Source organism: Arachis ipaensis, chromosome B6 (assembly GCF_059453495.1).
Source record: "Arachis ipaensis isolate K30076 ecotype BB chromosome B6, ASM5945349v1, whole genome shotgun sequence".
NCBI classification, from domain to species: Eukaryota; Viridiplantae; Streptophyta; class Magnoliopsida; order Fabales; family Fabaceae; genus Arachis; species Arachis ipaensis.
In genome coordinates this window covers 108,590,253-108,607,942 of record NC_142441.1, presented here as the reverse complement: position 1 = coordinate 108,607,942, position 17,690 = coordinate 108,590,253, and the positions used below count along the sequence as shown (strand labels likewise).

Below are 17,690 nucleotides of genomic sequence, written 5' to 3'. Positions count from 1 at the left end.
AACTCCAGCAAGGAGGAGCGAAGTGTCGGGTGACCTCAAAGAAAAGTGCTTCCTCTTGGCCACAGATATAAAGACCTATGACGATGGAAGCACTAATGAGTGGGAGACAATGTGCATCCTCAATACTCAACAACCGATGGAGATATCAAAAATCTACTTTGCGTCTTTAAAAGCGGGTACACATATTAAAGTTGAGGTAGTCTTAGAATAAGATTAATGATTTTATTATGAGTTGTGACTGCAATATTGATATAATTAATTTGGCTTTTTTGTTTTTCTAGATTGTGACTGCAATATGTCTAATTCGCAATAAAAAAAAGAATTAAAAGATTTGAAGAACAATTTTACTTTCTCCCCCCTGATATTGTGGTAAGGTGTATTAAGCTCAAATTTCGGTGTATTTATGTAATGTATTGTGTGTAGTAACTATTTATTTCGGTGTTATACAAATTCTGCAGAATATGGCTTTGGAAAATCATGGCGGTGACGAGTTCTTACATTTAAAAACAAAAAAGTCCTTCGACTTTCAGGACTATAAAATGTTTATCCCTTATTTGGACATGAAAAAGTTGGCATCCCATCCATATGTAAGTTTTTGTTTCTAAAATTTCTTATCACAATTCTTTCATTATGTGCCAATTAAACTAAAACATTGTTCTATCTGGCCAAACTTCAGATATTTGTCCCGGTTTGCTACGGAGAACATTGGTGGATATGGATGGATGATATTGAAAAGAGAAAATTTCGTGTCATTGACCCGTATCATAAGAAGTGTCCCTCGGAAGAAAGAATGAAACTTAATAGATTTGTTGTAAGTTGATTCTGTTTTCTCTATAAATTCTTTAGTTTCTGTCTGTTGTTAGCAATATAAGAATTGGGTGTAATGTTGTTTAAAATAAGGTGTATTATTGGATCATTTGGGTGTAATCAGGTTTTAAATATAATCTTTCTTATATTTGCTTTTTTTACTTTTAGGGCTGTGTGATTTCTAGAATAAGGGTATTTGTCCGGGGGGGGGGGGGGAACCTCTCATTAAAAGGGATAATCAAATTGAACCGCCATATGTCAACATTGCGGGCCAAAAAATGAGGTATAAAATTTTCTCTCTGAGAAATTTTGTGTTTTCTCTTACTGTCCTATTTTATTTTGCTAATTTATTTTTGTTTTTAGCTTCGATTGTGTGGTTTATGTAATGAAATGGCTCGAAATAATTGAACCAGAAAACATTAAAAAGGGAAAATATGACTGGGAGAATTGGACGCAAGTAATTATGTTTAAAAATATATAACTCTGTATTACTTTACTAAATTAACAGGGTTTAGTAAAAAGAAATTTCTTTAAATTGTAGGCAGAGGTGGACCATTTCAGAGTTGAATACACTTTGCGGATTCTATTTGATGAGATGAATCAAGAAAGAGATAGAGCCATTCGAGAAAGCGAAGCAATCAGATTGTCCAAGCCGTCTGCATCATTATTGAGTTTATATTGTCAATTAGATTCAGATGATATTGACAGTGATTAGTTTTACTGTGTTTTAATGTTGTATAATTTGTGATTAGTTTGAACACATACTTTTTGTATAGTTTGTGAATATTTAATCCAATCTTATTATAAATTTTATTTGCATAAATAAACTTCTATGAAGCTGTATGTGTTGTATTCAAAAATTGTTAATTAGAGATTCAAAAAAATCAAGAGAAACAAGATCAAATATTCTAATACACTTAATTCCTTTTATAATACACCAAAAAATATTCGGAATACACCATAATTTCGTGGTTACATATTTCTCTTTAAAATCTAACCATGAGTTATGGTAATTCAGAAATTTAAATTGTTACCCTCCTTAGGTATTGAATTGTATATGTATTGTAATTTAAAACAAACAAATCCCTTTAGATAGTTCAAGATACTAATTTCCAACGCAAACAACAACATCTCAAATTATAAAAAAAGAAAAGAAAATGTCAAAAACAAGAGCATGCAGAATACACTAAAAAACGTTCATCGGTACACCAAAATATTGGAACAGATTTAAGACAGAATTTTACGAAAAATATTTCTTGCATGCAATCCACACTGCAAAGGAGTTGGAGCTAATGTAACTGAAGTAGAACGATATGTCTATTGCTGAGTATACTCGAAAATTCAATAACTTGTGCCGTTTCTCAAAAGCTTGTCAAGGAAATCCAGCCGATTATGAAGAGTGGATGTGTGCTCAGTATGAAAGAGGAATTAAGAGAGATATCTTCGACTATGTATATCCACAAAGGCTAATGAGTTTCACTGAGCTGGTTAAGAAGAGCCAGTTTGCGGAAGATTGCTCCAAAAAGTGGGCGCTGCTACAGGATGGCTATGGTGAGACTGCTCCAGATGAGCCGCACAGGGCCGGACTGGGGATGTGTTTTCAATGTGGGGAATCAGGGCACATATCTAGGGATTGTCCGCGAGGAAGAGCCATAGGTGTGGGTTGGCCGTGATAGGATCGAGGTAAGTGTGATACCGGATACATGGAACGAATTTGTTCTGTTTGGAGCTGGGACCCTGTTTTCATTTAGGTTACATAGTAGAGTTGAGATGTTTAGGACTTGAAAGATTGGATGTAGTATTGAACTTGGATACGAACTAGGAGTTGAGGCCAAGGAGAATATTTCTAACCATTTTCTTCAATAACTGGAATTTTCGAGGGCAAAAATTTCTGTTAGGGGGTAGGATATAAAACCCGTAAGATTAGTAAATAATTAGCCAATAAAATAATTATTAATCCAAGAAGTTAGAAAATGAAATTTTAGAGTTTAATGTGGTAGAATTAATTAAAATATGAATTTTGACACCAATTTTAAAGAAATTAGCTCAAGATTTGGCCGAACGGGCCGAATCGGACGAACCGGGCCCGTATTGGACCCAAGGCCCAATCCAAACCATTAATATAAATGAGCTTCAGCTCATCTTCTTCTTTCTTCATTGGAAGAACGCTGAAGACACATGGAAGGGGAGAGAAATTGAAACAAACCCTAACCTCCATTCAAATTCATGTAACTTTCAATCCGGAGCTCCAATTGACGAGCCGTTTGTTACCACGCGTTGGTCTCAGAGTCTTCTTCAATTCTATTCAAATAAAGTGGTAAGTATTGATGAGGAAAAAAATGATTCCACATAAATTCACCGACAAGTGTACCGGGTCGCACCAAGTAGTAATAACTCACAAGAGTGAGGTTGATCCCACAGGGATTGATGGATTGAGCAATTTTAGTTAGGTGATGAATTTAGTTAAGCGAATATTTGATGATTTGAGTGAAACTTGATTAACAGAAGTAAAATTGCAAGTAAACTAAAGTGCAGAATGAAAATCGGCTGAATCTTAAAATGCAGAAGAAGTAAATTGCAAAAACTTTAAAGAGTAAGAAAGTAAACAAGCTGATACTTAAATTGCAAGAAAGGTAAATGACTGAAACTTAAAGTGCAAGAAACTTAAATTGCTGAATCTAAATTGCTAGGAAACTTAAATTGCATGAAGAATAAAGAGGATTTGGGTATTGGGATTTAAATTCAACTAGAAAATAGAAGTGTAGTGGATTAAAGAAGTACGAGATGAAGATAAATCGCAGAAGAACCAAAACAGAAATGAAAAATTGCAGAAGAATCAAAACAGCAAGAAAGCTCAGCTCAATTATGAAATCCTGAAAGAGAAATTGACAATTGCAGAAGAGTAACAAGAACAGAAAGCAGATATAGATCTCAATTACTCTCTTGACCAAACAGAAAAGAAGAAATTGCAGAAGAAGTAAAATAAAAACAGAAAAAGAAAGTTAAGATCTAATTTCCAATTCTTAGAACTATAAAAAGGAAAAGTAAAAGATGATTCTCAGATGAATAATTTCAGTGGAGTTCTTCAATCTCAGTCCAAAACCCAAAATAGAAAATAGAAGTTGCAGAAGAAAAGAAAAATGAACACAGAAAGCAAACTTAGATCTGATCCCAATTCCCCCAAATTCTAAAAAGGAAAATTAAAAGAGAGAAAGCTAAAAATAAGAAAAGGTCCTTCTCAAATCAAACTTGCTCCTCTTTATACACTTTCTATTTCCATCATTTAACACTTGAAGTGGGCTTTTTGGTTTGGCCTTGAATGATAGTGGGTCAGGGATGTTTGGTGAAGCTCCCAATGGAGCGCTCAGTTGACAAAGTGAGCGCCCCGTTCACTTCTCCTTTGGTGCGCCAATTGCTTAGCCAGCGCTCCCTTAGTGAGCGCTACGCTCTAATTCTAAGCACTGCTCCTTTGGTGAGCGCTCTCTCTTGGTGCGCGCCTTTCCTCATTGGCGCTCTATATTTGAGCGCTACGTTTGCTTCTTTGAGCGCAGCACCATTTGGTGCGCTTATTTCCTCACTAGCGTTCACTTAGTGAGCGCTGTGTTACCATTTTGAGCGCCCACCTACGCTGTATGGACAACACAAGTCCTTTGCTCCAAGCTGAAATTCACGAAAAAGTTAAGAAAGTGAACATGACGCTCACTTCCAAAGTGAACGCTAGCTGTTTGTGTTCCTAAGCTTGGCGTTCTCTATTTGAACGTAACGCTTCCCTGATTGCTTCTCCCTTTTCTTCATTTCTTCACCTACAAGCAACCAAACAACCAATGAAAGTCTCACCAAAATTCACAAAGTCTTTGCATCATTCATGAAATCAATTAATTCTAACATAAAACCTATGATTTTGTGTAAAATAAATTATGTTTGATTGATTCAAAATAATCATGAAAATCCACTCCAATCACTTACTTATTGTGCAAAAAAATGCATAAAACCTAATGAAACATATGAAAAATGCTTGTAAAACTAGCATAAGATGATTTGTCATCAAGTATCTCTATAATTCGTGCCCAGTTCTTTGTGTCCCCCTTCTCCACGAAATTGGTTTGAGTTTTGAGTGATTTTGATGATTTTGGTGGTATAGGTGTAATCTAACATTGGATAATTGTTGGATTATGCTCCAATCATCAATGGGTAAGGTAAAGAAATTCTAAACCTTTGTGGTTTGTCCAATTTTGTATATCCTAGTGCTAATTTAGTGAATTATATGAATTTATATTAAAATTATGTTAAATTGGAGTTTGAATCGGTGAATTGGAGCTCTTGGAACAAACCATTGGTGGCTGGAATCATTGGAGTTAATTGGGAAACTTGAAGCTTGAATTTTGGTGTTTTTGAGCTTAGGGAGAAACTGACCAAAGTATGGTTTTGGTTTCTCATATTTAATATATAATGTATGTCTTGTGAAAACTTAGGCTCCTAGATATAAAACTTTTTCAACTATATATATATATATATATATATATATATATATATATATATATATATATATTATTTTTAGAGGTCATAATACCTCACCACCTCTATTTTATGACTTAAGCATAAGACTCTGCGTGGTAGGGTGTTACAGTTGCTCCTGATATGTGTGTGTCACCCCTTTACGTTCTTGCTCCATCGTTCCAATATGTATCTCGGTGACACTTTGTTTACTCATTCAAAGCTTAACACGCTTAGAGCGTAATGGCACAATATCCCTCTTGACTCGAATAATAAGCACTAGCATTTCACTTCGGCTGTGACCGTGTCATACATAACCACAAACTTGTTGAATGTTGACTTGGAAACTTATTCTACAACTTCGTATACCATATAGCCTAGAGCGGAGTGCTTTGATCTTGTGATGCAATTTACCTTTCTTCTGAGTTGTGCTTGGACTTCCGTAAACTTCTCGTGAGTATACACGTGTTGAAACTGAGCTTCTATTGAGGATTTTATTGCACACGGTATGACAGTATAAAAATCTGCAGCATCCAATTCTCTCTCTCTCTTTGCTCCCTGCTTCCTACGCAATTATCGTATTGTTTAACGAATTGGATGAGTGAGCTGTTTCGTGTAATGAACTTGTTAAAAAAGTATGCATGCTTTCGCTCCTTTGTGTGCTTCTCATCTCAACCCAGAAGTGGTGATCGAGATAAATTAGAATCCCTAAATGATGATCTTCGAAAAGCTCTACAAAAACACCTAAATCAGAACTAGCATACACCAAAAAACATGCAATGTACACCTTTGCTGCAGATTTAAAAAACAACATTACCTGAAAGCCACATGTTGTCCCCAAGACTGTACTTCATCAGAAAATCATTCCAACTCCTATCATTCCAACTCCTCAATACACCATATTAAAGTTAGGATAAACTATAGAATGCAACAACAACTATAAAATCAACATCAAACAAAAACTAAAATAATTCAACTATAAAATCTTAAACTATAAACAAACTAATACAAAACAATATTACAATTCACACTCGTTCAATTGAAAAAGTCAGAACCTGTAAATACACCGAAAAGCTCCCCTATTACACCAAAACATGTCTAATTTACCCCAAAAAATCTGATATAAAATGGATAGCAATGGACAGATTCATCAGAACAACTACATTACATTCAATTCAAATAATCAATAATGAACAGCAATTTTCACAAGTAAGGTTCACAACATTATTCACCTAGATAATCACAAACTACTAACAAAAGCATTAACTGGAATTTAGCCACACCTCAGATACTTCATTGGATTCAAAATAATAATCCACTTCGCTCTAGTTCAGCTGACAATCTGAATTTGAATCATTCATTATCTTCAGAATGATTTCAGAGCTTGATTTCAAAAACAAACGTAGAGAACAAAGTAAATCAGAAAAAACGAAGAAAGAGAATGCAGGGAGAAATGCATGAAAACAACAAAAGAGAATACAAAGAGAACGCACGAAAAAGAAGAAAGAAAAACGTAGACAAAATTCGAAAAAAAAAATGAAATCCTTTCGAAAAAGAAAGTTATATATTTGCGCGTCGATTAAAAAATCTGTGAAATTAAGAGGAGCGTGGAATATATGTGTTTAAATCGTACGTATGAGAGTGATTTAGGGTAAAATAACTTGTATGGTAAAATAGTTTGTACGTAGAGTATAATTGTTATTCCAGGTACTCAATTCCAATTAAATTGAAAACAATGAGGTGACATTTGTTTATCCTATTAATTATTATGCGAATCCCTACACTTCCTATAGTCCTATACCTAGCGCAATAACCTAGTGTTTTATAGATTTTTAGCAAATCTAAGTAGTTTGATATTTAATGATTTGGGAATGAAATATATTCTTCTTTAAAAATGGATCTTCTTAATTTTTTTAACACTTAAAAAAATAAAGTATAATCTCTTATCATTAATTGGGTAATGCTGGTAGACAAAAAATACAGCCAGAACTTGCCTTATTTAGCATTCATTAATTGTCGCAACAATTAATAAATGCTAAATAAGACAAGTTATGGCTGTTTTTGGCTAATTTTCTTTGGTTACCAAATATTTCCTTAATTTTATAAGTAGGAGTATTAGTTTTTGAAAGTACATCAAAAGTTCTTTGAATCGAATAAAATAACATAAAAAAAAAATGAAAGAAAAATAAAATAAATTTAAAAGTAAAATGACTGAAATTCAAACTACTTAAATTTAATGATGGAAAAATTTAAGGACGAGCAACTTTGTTAAATTCTGGCCAGCATGTAACCAGCAAAGAAAAATAAGTCATTGGATGAAATCTCACACCAATCTCACACCATTAAAACCATCATTAATAACTATTTAATAGTTATAAATTACAAAAGTTGCTGGTCCTAATATTCCTCTTTAACGATTTCATGTTAAAATATCTATATTTAGCGTTAAGTAATGAATTATTTTCTCACGCAGTTGACATCACGCACTCCCTTGGCCTCACTCGCACTGGCAACCCACCTTTGATCCTCAAGGTCAATGACATATGTTGCTCCGGACACGTGTCCTTATCCACAGCGTCGATCTCAAACCTCTCCATCGCAGCTGCCACAATAGACTTCATTTGAATATAAGCCATCTCCTTTCCCAAACACATCCTCGCTCCGGCATGAAAAACCGGATACCTAAACGGGCTTTCGGTTCGAAAAACCCCACCCTCCTCATCAAACCACCTTTCCGGTTTAAATTCTACGCAATCACTCCCCCAAATACTCTCCATCCTCCCCATCGCGTAAGTATGATAAGTCACAAACCAATTCTTCTTAATCCCTGTACCATCCGGCAAAACGTCGTCGTTCAAGCACGCCATCGTGTCGACATGAACGGGAGGGTACAACCTCATTGATTCCGTAATCGCGGCGTGTAAGTACTTCAACTCCTTCAACTCTTCGTACCCAAACGATGCCTCCCCGTAATCACGCTTTTCGCACGACGCACGAACGGTTTCGATTTCTTTGATTATCTTATCCTTGACGTCAGGCCTTGAAGAGAGAATCCAAAAGAACCAACTCAGCGCAGATGACGTCGTATCGCGCCCCGCCAAAATGAAGCTTATAACAATGTCGCGTAGAAACTCAGGGGAGTTCTCCTCTTCGGCCATGAACCGCGATAAAAGGTCCATGTCATCGTTGTGGGGGTCCTTTGCTTCCATTCTGGACCGTATGATATTATCAGCGAACGCGTGTACGGTGCAGATTGATTCCCTAAGCTTCCTTTCACTTCCAACGTTGAGAAACTTCTTGAGCTCCCATACCCACCCAAATACGCTCATAAACCTCCCGGAGCTGAGTGTGGCCGCGTCCTCGAACGCGCGCATGAATTCAGCGCCGACCGCGGCATCGCCAGAGCCTCCGTCTAGGCAGGCCGGGTCGACGTTGAAGGCTAGCTTGCAAATGTTGTCAAACGCGAATCGCTCAAGAACGTCCTGCAAGTCGAGGACGGATTCAGATTTGGAAGCTCTTTGGAGCAACGGAATGAGCCTGGTTTGGATCTCGACGGTGACGTTTTGGATGGCGAAGTTTCGAAGCGATTTGGTGTTGAACTCGTAGCTTGCAGTTTTGCGTTGAAGTTTCCAGAGATCGCCGTCGGAGTTGAAGATTCCTTGGCCGAGGAAGTCTCGGAGGAGGTAGTTGAAGCGTTCACCTTTGGGGTAGTTATGAAAATTGGTCTTGAGGATGTGCTCGACGTTGTCTGGGTTGGCTGTGATGATACCGTGGACCTTACCGGGGCGGCGAAAAACGGCGGAGTGGGTGGGGCAGTTGCGGAGGACGTCTGTGGTCCAGTCGAGGAAGCGATGGCGGTTGAGGAGGAAGTCAGGAAGTGAGCCCACGAGAGGGTAGGCTTTGAAGCCCGGGGGTCTAGTTTTGGGGTTTCGGTTGTGGAGGTAGAGAAAGGTGAGAAAGGAGAGGAAGAGAATTAGAAGGGTTTGGGTTGAGAAAAGTTCCATGGATTTGAATATCTAAAGAGAATGAATTGAAGAAGTAAATGATAAGGCTTGAGGGGTGTGTATATCAGTGTTTGTAGTTTGTTGTTCTGGCAAGATTAATATTAGTGGCTTTATAGGTGGACAAAGGCAATACTGCACAAGTGGATAGTATAAGTACACGCTGACACGCATGGCATGGGTACGTATTGCGAGGAAATAAAAATACACATGCATACTAAAATTAATAATTAAAATTAATTAATAGTATAAAATAAATATTAAAATATAAAATTTATATTAAAAATAAATTAAATTATATATATTTATATAAAAAATTAAAAATATATATAATAATTAATTTTGATATAAAAATAATATTTTTAATAAAAATTTACAAAGAAATGTTAGTTTAATTTCGATATTCATATAGATGTTATTATATTATTGTTGTATTGATTATCTTGTGTGTTTTCGATGAACCAAGTCTACCGCATGATTTCTATTGGTTGTGTTGACTAAAACAAGGAGGTACTATATACAAGGATTCATGAATTATCGTTGGATTGTTGATGTAGTATTAAAATAAGGCAACTACTCCCATGAAGATGCTAAAAACATCTTCTCATGATGATCCTTATTTAAAAAATGTAACTTATTTGTTTAGCAACACTTTGAATAAAGGTAACACTTTTACTTCAAATAAAAATCAAACCCTACAATCTATCATCCAATGGTCAAAATGAAATATCTTCACATGATGACAATCATAAAATCTTCATTGGAGTAGCCACCTTAAAATAAATTCTGCTAGGAAATAATTAGAGGGGTAGTCAACTAAAGTCAATTAAGTATAAATTCAGTCCAACAAAAAAAAAATACTCTAACAAATTAATCTAATTTTACTTTAATTTTATTAATAATACAGAGTAAAAATAATAATCACACAAATTCTAATTGATTAGTGATTATACATGTGGTTGTTGTTCTTATCTAATGGTCACCGCTACCATGTTCCCCAAATGCTACCGACCACCATTGGCCTTGTGCAGTCCCGCCGACCACCACTGGAAGCGTGGAGCACCATCGCATACATCTCCACCGACCACGCAAGCAGCCATCGCAAAGTACACACAGCCTCGCCGACTATCACTGGAAGCGTCGAGCCACTACAAGAAAATAGTTCTATTGCCACGCTTTTAAAGCGTGAGAAAAGTTGAAAAAAGCGTAGTGATAGCTTTTTGCCATGCTTTTTGAGCTATCGCCACGCTTTTGAAAGGGTGGTGACTGTAAGCATGGCAGTTGCTTTATCGCCACATTTTTGGTGACCTATCGCCACGCTTTTTCTTTTGCCACGCTTTTTACAAATGGTCATGCTTCAAAAGCGTGGCCGTATGTGGGAGATATGGCCACGCTTTTGAAGCGTGGCGATAGATAGAGATATGGCCACGCTTTCAAAGCGTGACGATAGAGAGAGCTATGGCCACGCTTTTTAAGCGTGGCGACTGCGAGATAAGGCCACGCTTTAAAAGCGTGGCGACAACCTTATAAAATTTAAAAAACAAATACTTTTTCTTATTTTTACCTTCACCGCTGCAAAATATAAATTTTCAGTCATTTTTTATTACCAAACCTACAAATATAATATTCAATTTTTATTACAAGACAAATCAAACAATAATTTGTGACATATAATTTTTGCTATAATTATTTTATACATTAAAAAACTAATACTCAGATACAAAATAAATCTCGAGTTCAAATTCCAAAACTAAAAATTGAAAAAAAATACAGAAATAATACAACTTAAATCCTAAGTCTTTTACTGTTCCTCCTTCCTCTAGCCCTCTTAAGGGCACATAGTTATTCCTATTTCCATAAAAATTTAAGATAAAAGTGTTGAAGAACTGTACAGAATCTTTATGGTCGTAATGTACAAACATGTATGTCCTGGTCATAAATATAGGTCGCTTTGCAAAAGCTATGTGCAAGAGCTGCCTGGAAAACAGCACAAATATCACAGATCATAACCAACAGAAAAATCATATTAACTCTACACACTAGTTTAATAACATCAGCAGTGATAATCAACAAGAGATTTTGATCACAAGAAAGCAAAATATTAGTCTTGGTCTCTACACATTTGACTAAGGAAATAGCTCACCATAGACCATTGACTTGGGCTAAAGCAAAGTCCAGACCAACTTCCCCAATACCATTATCAGGAGGCAACACTGAATACGTAAGCCTGTCAACATCTGTAGAAAGGCAACTCTTATTCAAGTCAGTGATAAAATCCGGCTTACTTTTTTTCATTTCTTTTCTGAGTAGCATTATTTCTCTCAGAATCCAGCAAGACCATATATACAATAACCAGGTTTTTGTGTTCCTTAGAATCTTAGCATTGTAAAAGGAATCAATTATGTAAATCTAACTAGTTGCCTCTAGATAAAAATGATATACTTGACAAAAAGAGTCAGCGCAAGAAAAAGATATGAATGCGAACAACTTATTCAAGTTTCCACGAGAAAAAGAATACAAGTATCTGCACCGTCTATCAATATAGACCAGAAAAAGAAAAGTAACATATAAAATCTACTGAGCTTAAACCTGAAAGTAGACCAATAAATAGCCTTGATTTAATGGTTTCATTTACACCTTAATCTCTTATATCAATTTAATTTATAATGCATTAAATTGATGAATTTCTACTTACTAACTAGATTGTTAACAGTTTATTCCAGATAGAAATCTTTTACCATCAAAGGAGACACTAATTTCTAAAAGACCATAGCAAGAAAAAACTACGTGAAACATACATCAATTCACAGAAGAAAATCAGAGGGAGTATATAATTACCTTTCTTCCTTCACCTAATTTCTGTCTAACTATCTGCCCTAAAGTTGGATGAAAATTAGGAAGGGAAAAAGAAAGAGCTTAGAATTACCAATAACACAAAAAACTACCAAATGCAAACCTGCTCCCCTTTTATTAATCCAAAACAACACATGCGTTGCCTGACCTTGACACTAAAAAAAGGGGGGGGGGGAAGCCATGAAAGTATACTGGCTGAAAAAACTCATCAACAACATTTTGTGTTCTGAGATCTGCAAAGTTTCACGTGAGACATTTTCTTTTGGTTTTTGGAATAGTCATAAACTTCAGGCTGGACATAATTATCAGACAAAGTGTTCCTTAAAGCAAAGAAATCTAGTGTTCAAATTACTAACATTTTAGTTAAAGCTTGCTTTAAGTCACAATCCATTTCCACTGCAACTAACCAAATTTAAGTTTTTATGAGACATTTTAAAGCAATAAAATAGTAAAAAAAAATATCTTAACAGAAACTAAACATTGGCTATAGCATACTTAAGCAGCAGTGATAGACACTACTCGAGCAAAGCACAAGCACAAATTTCTTACAAGATAGCCTAAATATATCTTTTGAGGACTTGATTAATTGATTATAAGTTATGCTACTTTGATAAATAGGTTTGTTTACTAAAATTGAACTTGCCGTGTGTCTCATCACAATGACTAATTTAATCAACATTAAAAAAAAGCTTAGCCTACAATGCCACTGCAATTTACAAGCAATAAGTACACTAACTACACTAAATTATTCAAAAACACAAACTCACTAACTCTATACAATCATTTGACTTGAATGGCAATAGAAGTAGATTAAATAAGGCTTATTTTGAATAAGTAAAAAGCAAATTCAAATTTGACTAAGGCTTATTTTAACTAATATGACCCATTTAATAGCATTCCCAATTTTAAAATATTATTTTTCTAAATCTGTTTTTTCTTAGACAAAAAAGTGAAGGGATAACCATTTTTATCTAAAGCTTCTTTTTTTCTATATAAAAGAATTATACAACAAAACTTACTTAAGTTGGTCAAGTAATTAATTTATTGTCTATCTAAGTAAGTGTTAAAAATTTGAGTGCAGACTGATTACTCATTGGACAGTGCAGACTTCATTAAGACTAAAAGAAACCAAAAATAAAAATGACCTAAGAATTTGTTTGTCAGGACTTAAATTAGAATTTTGCCACGTACATACCAATCTGATGATATTTAATTCAACAACAAAGTAACAATAACGCACCAACAGAGACGGCAATGAACCTAAGATGATGTGAAAACCCCTAGAAAGCTCAAATATTTTCTATGCGAATTCACCAAAGCAGCCCTGCAAATGAGAAACATATTTTTAACCTAGCAAAAGCTAAAATGAAATGAAAGGCGCAAAACTAACAAGAACAATACACGCGTGCCTAGGGTTCATTTTGATGTATTTGAAACACATGATTCTATAGGAAGCATAAAGTAAATAAGCTAATAAAGAAAAGTGAATTCAGGAGAGTAATTAGATGAGTGGGGAAGTACGAAGTGGTAGAAACACATGCTTGTTACTATTATGCCAATACACTTATCGGCAACATGTTAAATCTTATTTTGAATCTAAAATCAGAGAGTTTTGCATGTTAACTCTGTCATTTCATTCACACAAAGGAATTATTTCAGAAATGAAGTGTGAAATACTTGTAAGGTGAATGTGATTTGCCTACCGAATCAAGCAAGATGTTAGAAGTCTTCAAGTCCCGGTATATTACATCTACTTGGTCGCTGTGAAGAAATGCAAGGCCCTTAGCTGCATCAAGAGCGATATTCATGCGTATGTTCCAAGAAAGCGGGCGAACATAAGAAGCTCCTGGTCATAAAGAAACTTGACTTACTCCTAAACAAATGGTTATCCAAACTGCCTTTAGTCAAAAACTCATACACCAAAATCCGATGATCATCTTCTAAGCTGTAACTTATGAGTTTCACAAGATTAGAATGATCCAGTTGACCCAAGTAGTTGATTTCTGTCTCTAATTATATTAGGAGGCTAATTAGTCACAAAAACATTATTAAGCTAAACAAGTTATACATTAAAATGAGACTGACCAGCCATTCAGTATGTCCCTATGTGCTCTCTTGATTTAGCCTCTTCACCGTAATGACGAGTCCGGTGCCCGATTTTGTGGGTTCAAGAGTGTGCTCGTCGATCCAGCCCTTAAATACACAGCCAAAGCCACCTTCACCAACCACACTATCCGGACGAAAGTTCCTTGTGGCAGCAGGGGAAGCACGTATATAATAATTATTGTAAATGAAGTTATCTCTCTAATAAACCATGCTTGGTTGAAAACAACATAGAAATCTTAAAAATATAGAAAATGCAGTACACCTTGAAACTAACCAATAAACTGCAAAATCAATAACTAATGGCAGAGAAGACTGAGTAGGGAATGGCAGAGATGAAGGCACCAGCAGGGACGAAGGAGCAAAACCGAAACAGCGGAACCTCTTCAAACTTGTTCTTCTTCTCTTTCAATATCTTCAGTGTTGTTAGTGGTTTTTACTGCAAAACACAAAGCATAATAACATTACTTTGTTAATTAGTTTCTAGCATAATTTTCTATTTTCGATCAAATAATACATAAAAAAATTCATGTAAACGACAAGCAAAAATACACACAGGAATCAGATACGATAAAACAATTGAAATTACCAATTCTGAATAATATAGTCACTTATCATAAAAACCTAGCTATAACAAAGGAAAAAAAATCACTAACAAGTCCAGATTCTCTAACCACCTAATTCAACTAAACTAAATTAGTTGAACTAAACAAGCTAAACAGAATGAGCTAAACCAGATTAAAGGGGAACCTGGGAAGCAGGGAATTGGAACAGGGGAAGGGAAGGGAAAGATTGATGATGATGAGTGAATGGCTGGAGCAACACGGTGGCGGCCTAGTGGTGGCGCTGGGGTATCGGCAGTGGCGGAAGGCGGGTGCACAGTAAAACAGGGTCTTGCCCTGTTCTTGGTTTCTCAGATAGCAAAGAGGGAGATGGAATAAGAAGGTTGTGGCGACGCTAGCGATGATGGAATGCTGGGCCACCGCGATGAGGAAGAGCTAGTGGCTCTGGGCTCGTGGGGAAAGAGCTAGTCCAAATTGTGCACAACGCTAAAAAAACTCCTAAAATTTGCAAATGCACGAACCAATTCATATCCGAAAAAGCAATGCCGGCGTGAATTGAAACATGAAAGAAAAAGGAGAAGAACCTGAAACAATGCAACGAAAGCAACGATTCCTTCAACAAGGGCAAGACCGACATTGACACCGAGCAAGAGACGCCGAAAACAGTTGCCGCCTCTGAGCTTCGACATCTTCCCACATTATCCCTTGTCGTATTCGCTTTTGGAAGGAATCGGTATAAACAGAAAACGAGGATGGGAGGTAGTGCTGACGCTGACGGTAAGGATGCTGGTAACGACGACGAGGAGACGAGGCGGAGAGGGAGCGGAGGCTAACGGCGCAACGAGGGTGGTGCTGGTGACGGCGGGGATGTGGCCAGGGTGAAAGGGGATGTGAGCTCGATCGATTAGATTAGGGTAGCCAGGGTGAAAGGGTTGGGGACCGGGTTGAAAGAGTGTCATTAGGGTGGGGACCGAGTTGGGGGCCGGGTCATTAGGGTTTTTCTTTTTTAAACCTTTTGGCCACGCTTTTAAAGCGTGCCAAAAGAGTACTAGGATGTGGCCACGTTTTGTAAGCGTGGCCGTAATGAAACCCTATCGCCACGCTTTTAAAACGTCACTGTTTCTCTCTGGCAGGAAAAAAACGTGGCCGTTTCTCTAATCAATTGCCACCCTTACAAAAGTGTGGCCGTTGACCCTTTTGGCCACGCTTTTGAAGCGTGGCAAAAAAAGTGGCCAAATCTATGATCTATCGCCATCCTCATAAAAAGCGTGGCCGTTGACCACTTTTGGCCACGCTTTTAAAGCGTGACAAGAAAAGAGCGTGACCATAGGCCTTTTTTCTTGTAGTGAGCGTCGTCATAGATGCCTTCACCAACCATGTAAGCAGCAGTCGCAGAATTAGTTTGAATGGATTTTTCTGACTTGTTAATACACACACACATAAATATTTTTTAGATACCTAGTCCATGTAGCAAACTCCTAAATTAGTACTGGGGTTAACCAAAGAAAATATCAAGTCTTATCCTTCAAAAGGTTTTAAAATTGAGGGAAAACAAAGTCTAAGAAACAAGGACTATCTATCCTACAATTATTCCATCATCAAGGCACAAGTCTACCGACATCATCTCAGGACTAGTCTCGAGTATCACTTGTAGCATTTTCTGTAGGGGTCTTGAAACACATGCTCCTCTAGTAAAATGAAGAATGAAGCAACGAAGCTATTTTAACCCTTAAGATAATAGAAGAATTCAATTCAGATTAAAGTTATTTTTTAATACACTTTAACTCTTAAGATGAAGAACAAAACTCAATTCTTAAATAAAATATTAATCCATCAAAATAAATAGAGATTCAAACTTTCACAATGAAAGTTTAATTGCTCATGGTGTAAAAAAATTAAAATCCTAATGTTTATGATAAACGAAAACTGAACAAAGGAGAAGAGATCCCCGCGTGGAGCCATTAATCTCCTTTTTTAAAGTAAATCTCAATTTTCAATTCAAAAATTCAATTCCCAATGAATGTATCTTTTCTCCATTAAATCCCAAAGGATTTTCCACATTAACTGTGAGCATTTCTCGGGTCGTGGGCTTCACATAACAGACGGTGTTAAACGCCACCTTAATGGCGTCTAGCGTCATTTCAATCTTTTTGACGAAGGCCAAACATCGGTTTAGAATTTCTCAAAAAGAAATTTCTTTGTCAATAATATAGTTTCAAACCAATAAATGACCCTAATCAAAATTTAAATGATTGTCTCAATTCAAATCAATAAAAACTGAGACTTTTAAGTTTCGAGTCGTTCTCCCACGAAATTGCAGTGAAGTATGCATATCATTGGCTATGAAAAACGGGAATTGATAACAATAAACAAGAATTTAAAAGACAAAAAACTAAAGAAAAGGCAGTTACACTTAAAGCAATTAATCAAAGGAAAAAAAATTCAAATGAACAAAAAAAAAAGGAACTTGGCAAGGTTTGAAAGTCAAAGTTTTCTATCCTAGTCATTGACCATAAAAATAGCAATTATGAAGAAATTATCCTACATAGTCAACTCTAACATCGAGGGTAAGTCAAATAGACATAATTGATCTTAATCCACAAATCTTAGCCGACTCACTAATTAGCTTAGTGAAAGACTAGCGTTAATAGAAATAAAATCAACTAGCAACCCTAAGTCACTAATCAATATTGGACATCAATGACTCAAGATCACCTAAATTCTTAGTCCCAAGTCAAGAGTGTAAAAAATTACTCAATAACTAAAAGAAGTATTTTATCAAACACTTAGAGGGCATATAAATAAAACATCATAAATTGCATGAATTATAAAAGTTATAACTACCAAACTCAAGAAAACAATGAAGATA

The 17,690-nt window shown here is 36.0% G+C and overlaps 1 protein-coding gene and 1 pseudogene across 1 annotated transcript; both read right to left on the bottom strand.

The window, feature by feature from the left end:
• Window positions 1–7,620: 7,620 nt before the first annotated feature.
• Window positions 7,621–9,472, bottom strand: LOC107604657 (cytochrome P450 CYP94D108). Its single transcript, XM_016306286.3, has one exon. It carries the CDS (start codon window positions 9,303–9,305, stop codon window positions 7,767–7,769), a length of 1,539 nt encoding a protein of 512 aa, XP_016161772.1. The 5' UTR covers window positions 9,306–9,472; the 3' UTR covers window positions 7,621–7,766.
• An 834-nt stretch (window positions 9,473–10,306) lies between these two features.
• Window positions 10,307–15,510, bottom strand: LOC107647053 (putative serine/threonine-protein kinase PBL11; annotated as a pseudogene).
• Between the last annotated feature and the right edge of the window lie 2,180 nt (window positions 15,511–17,690).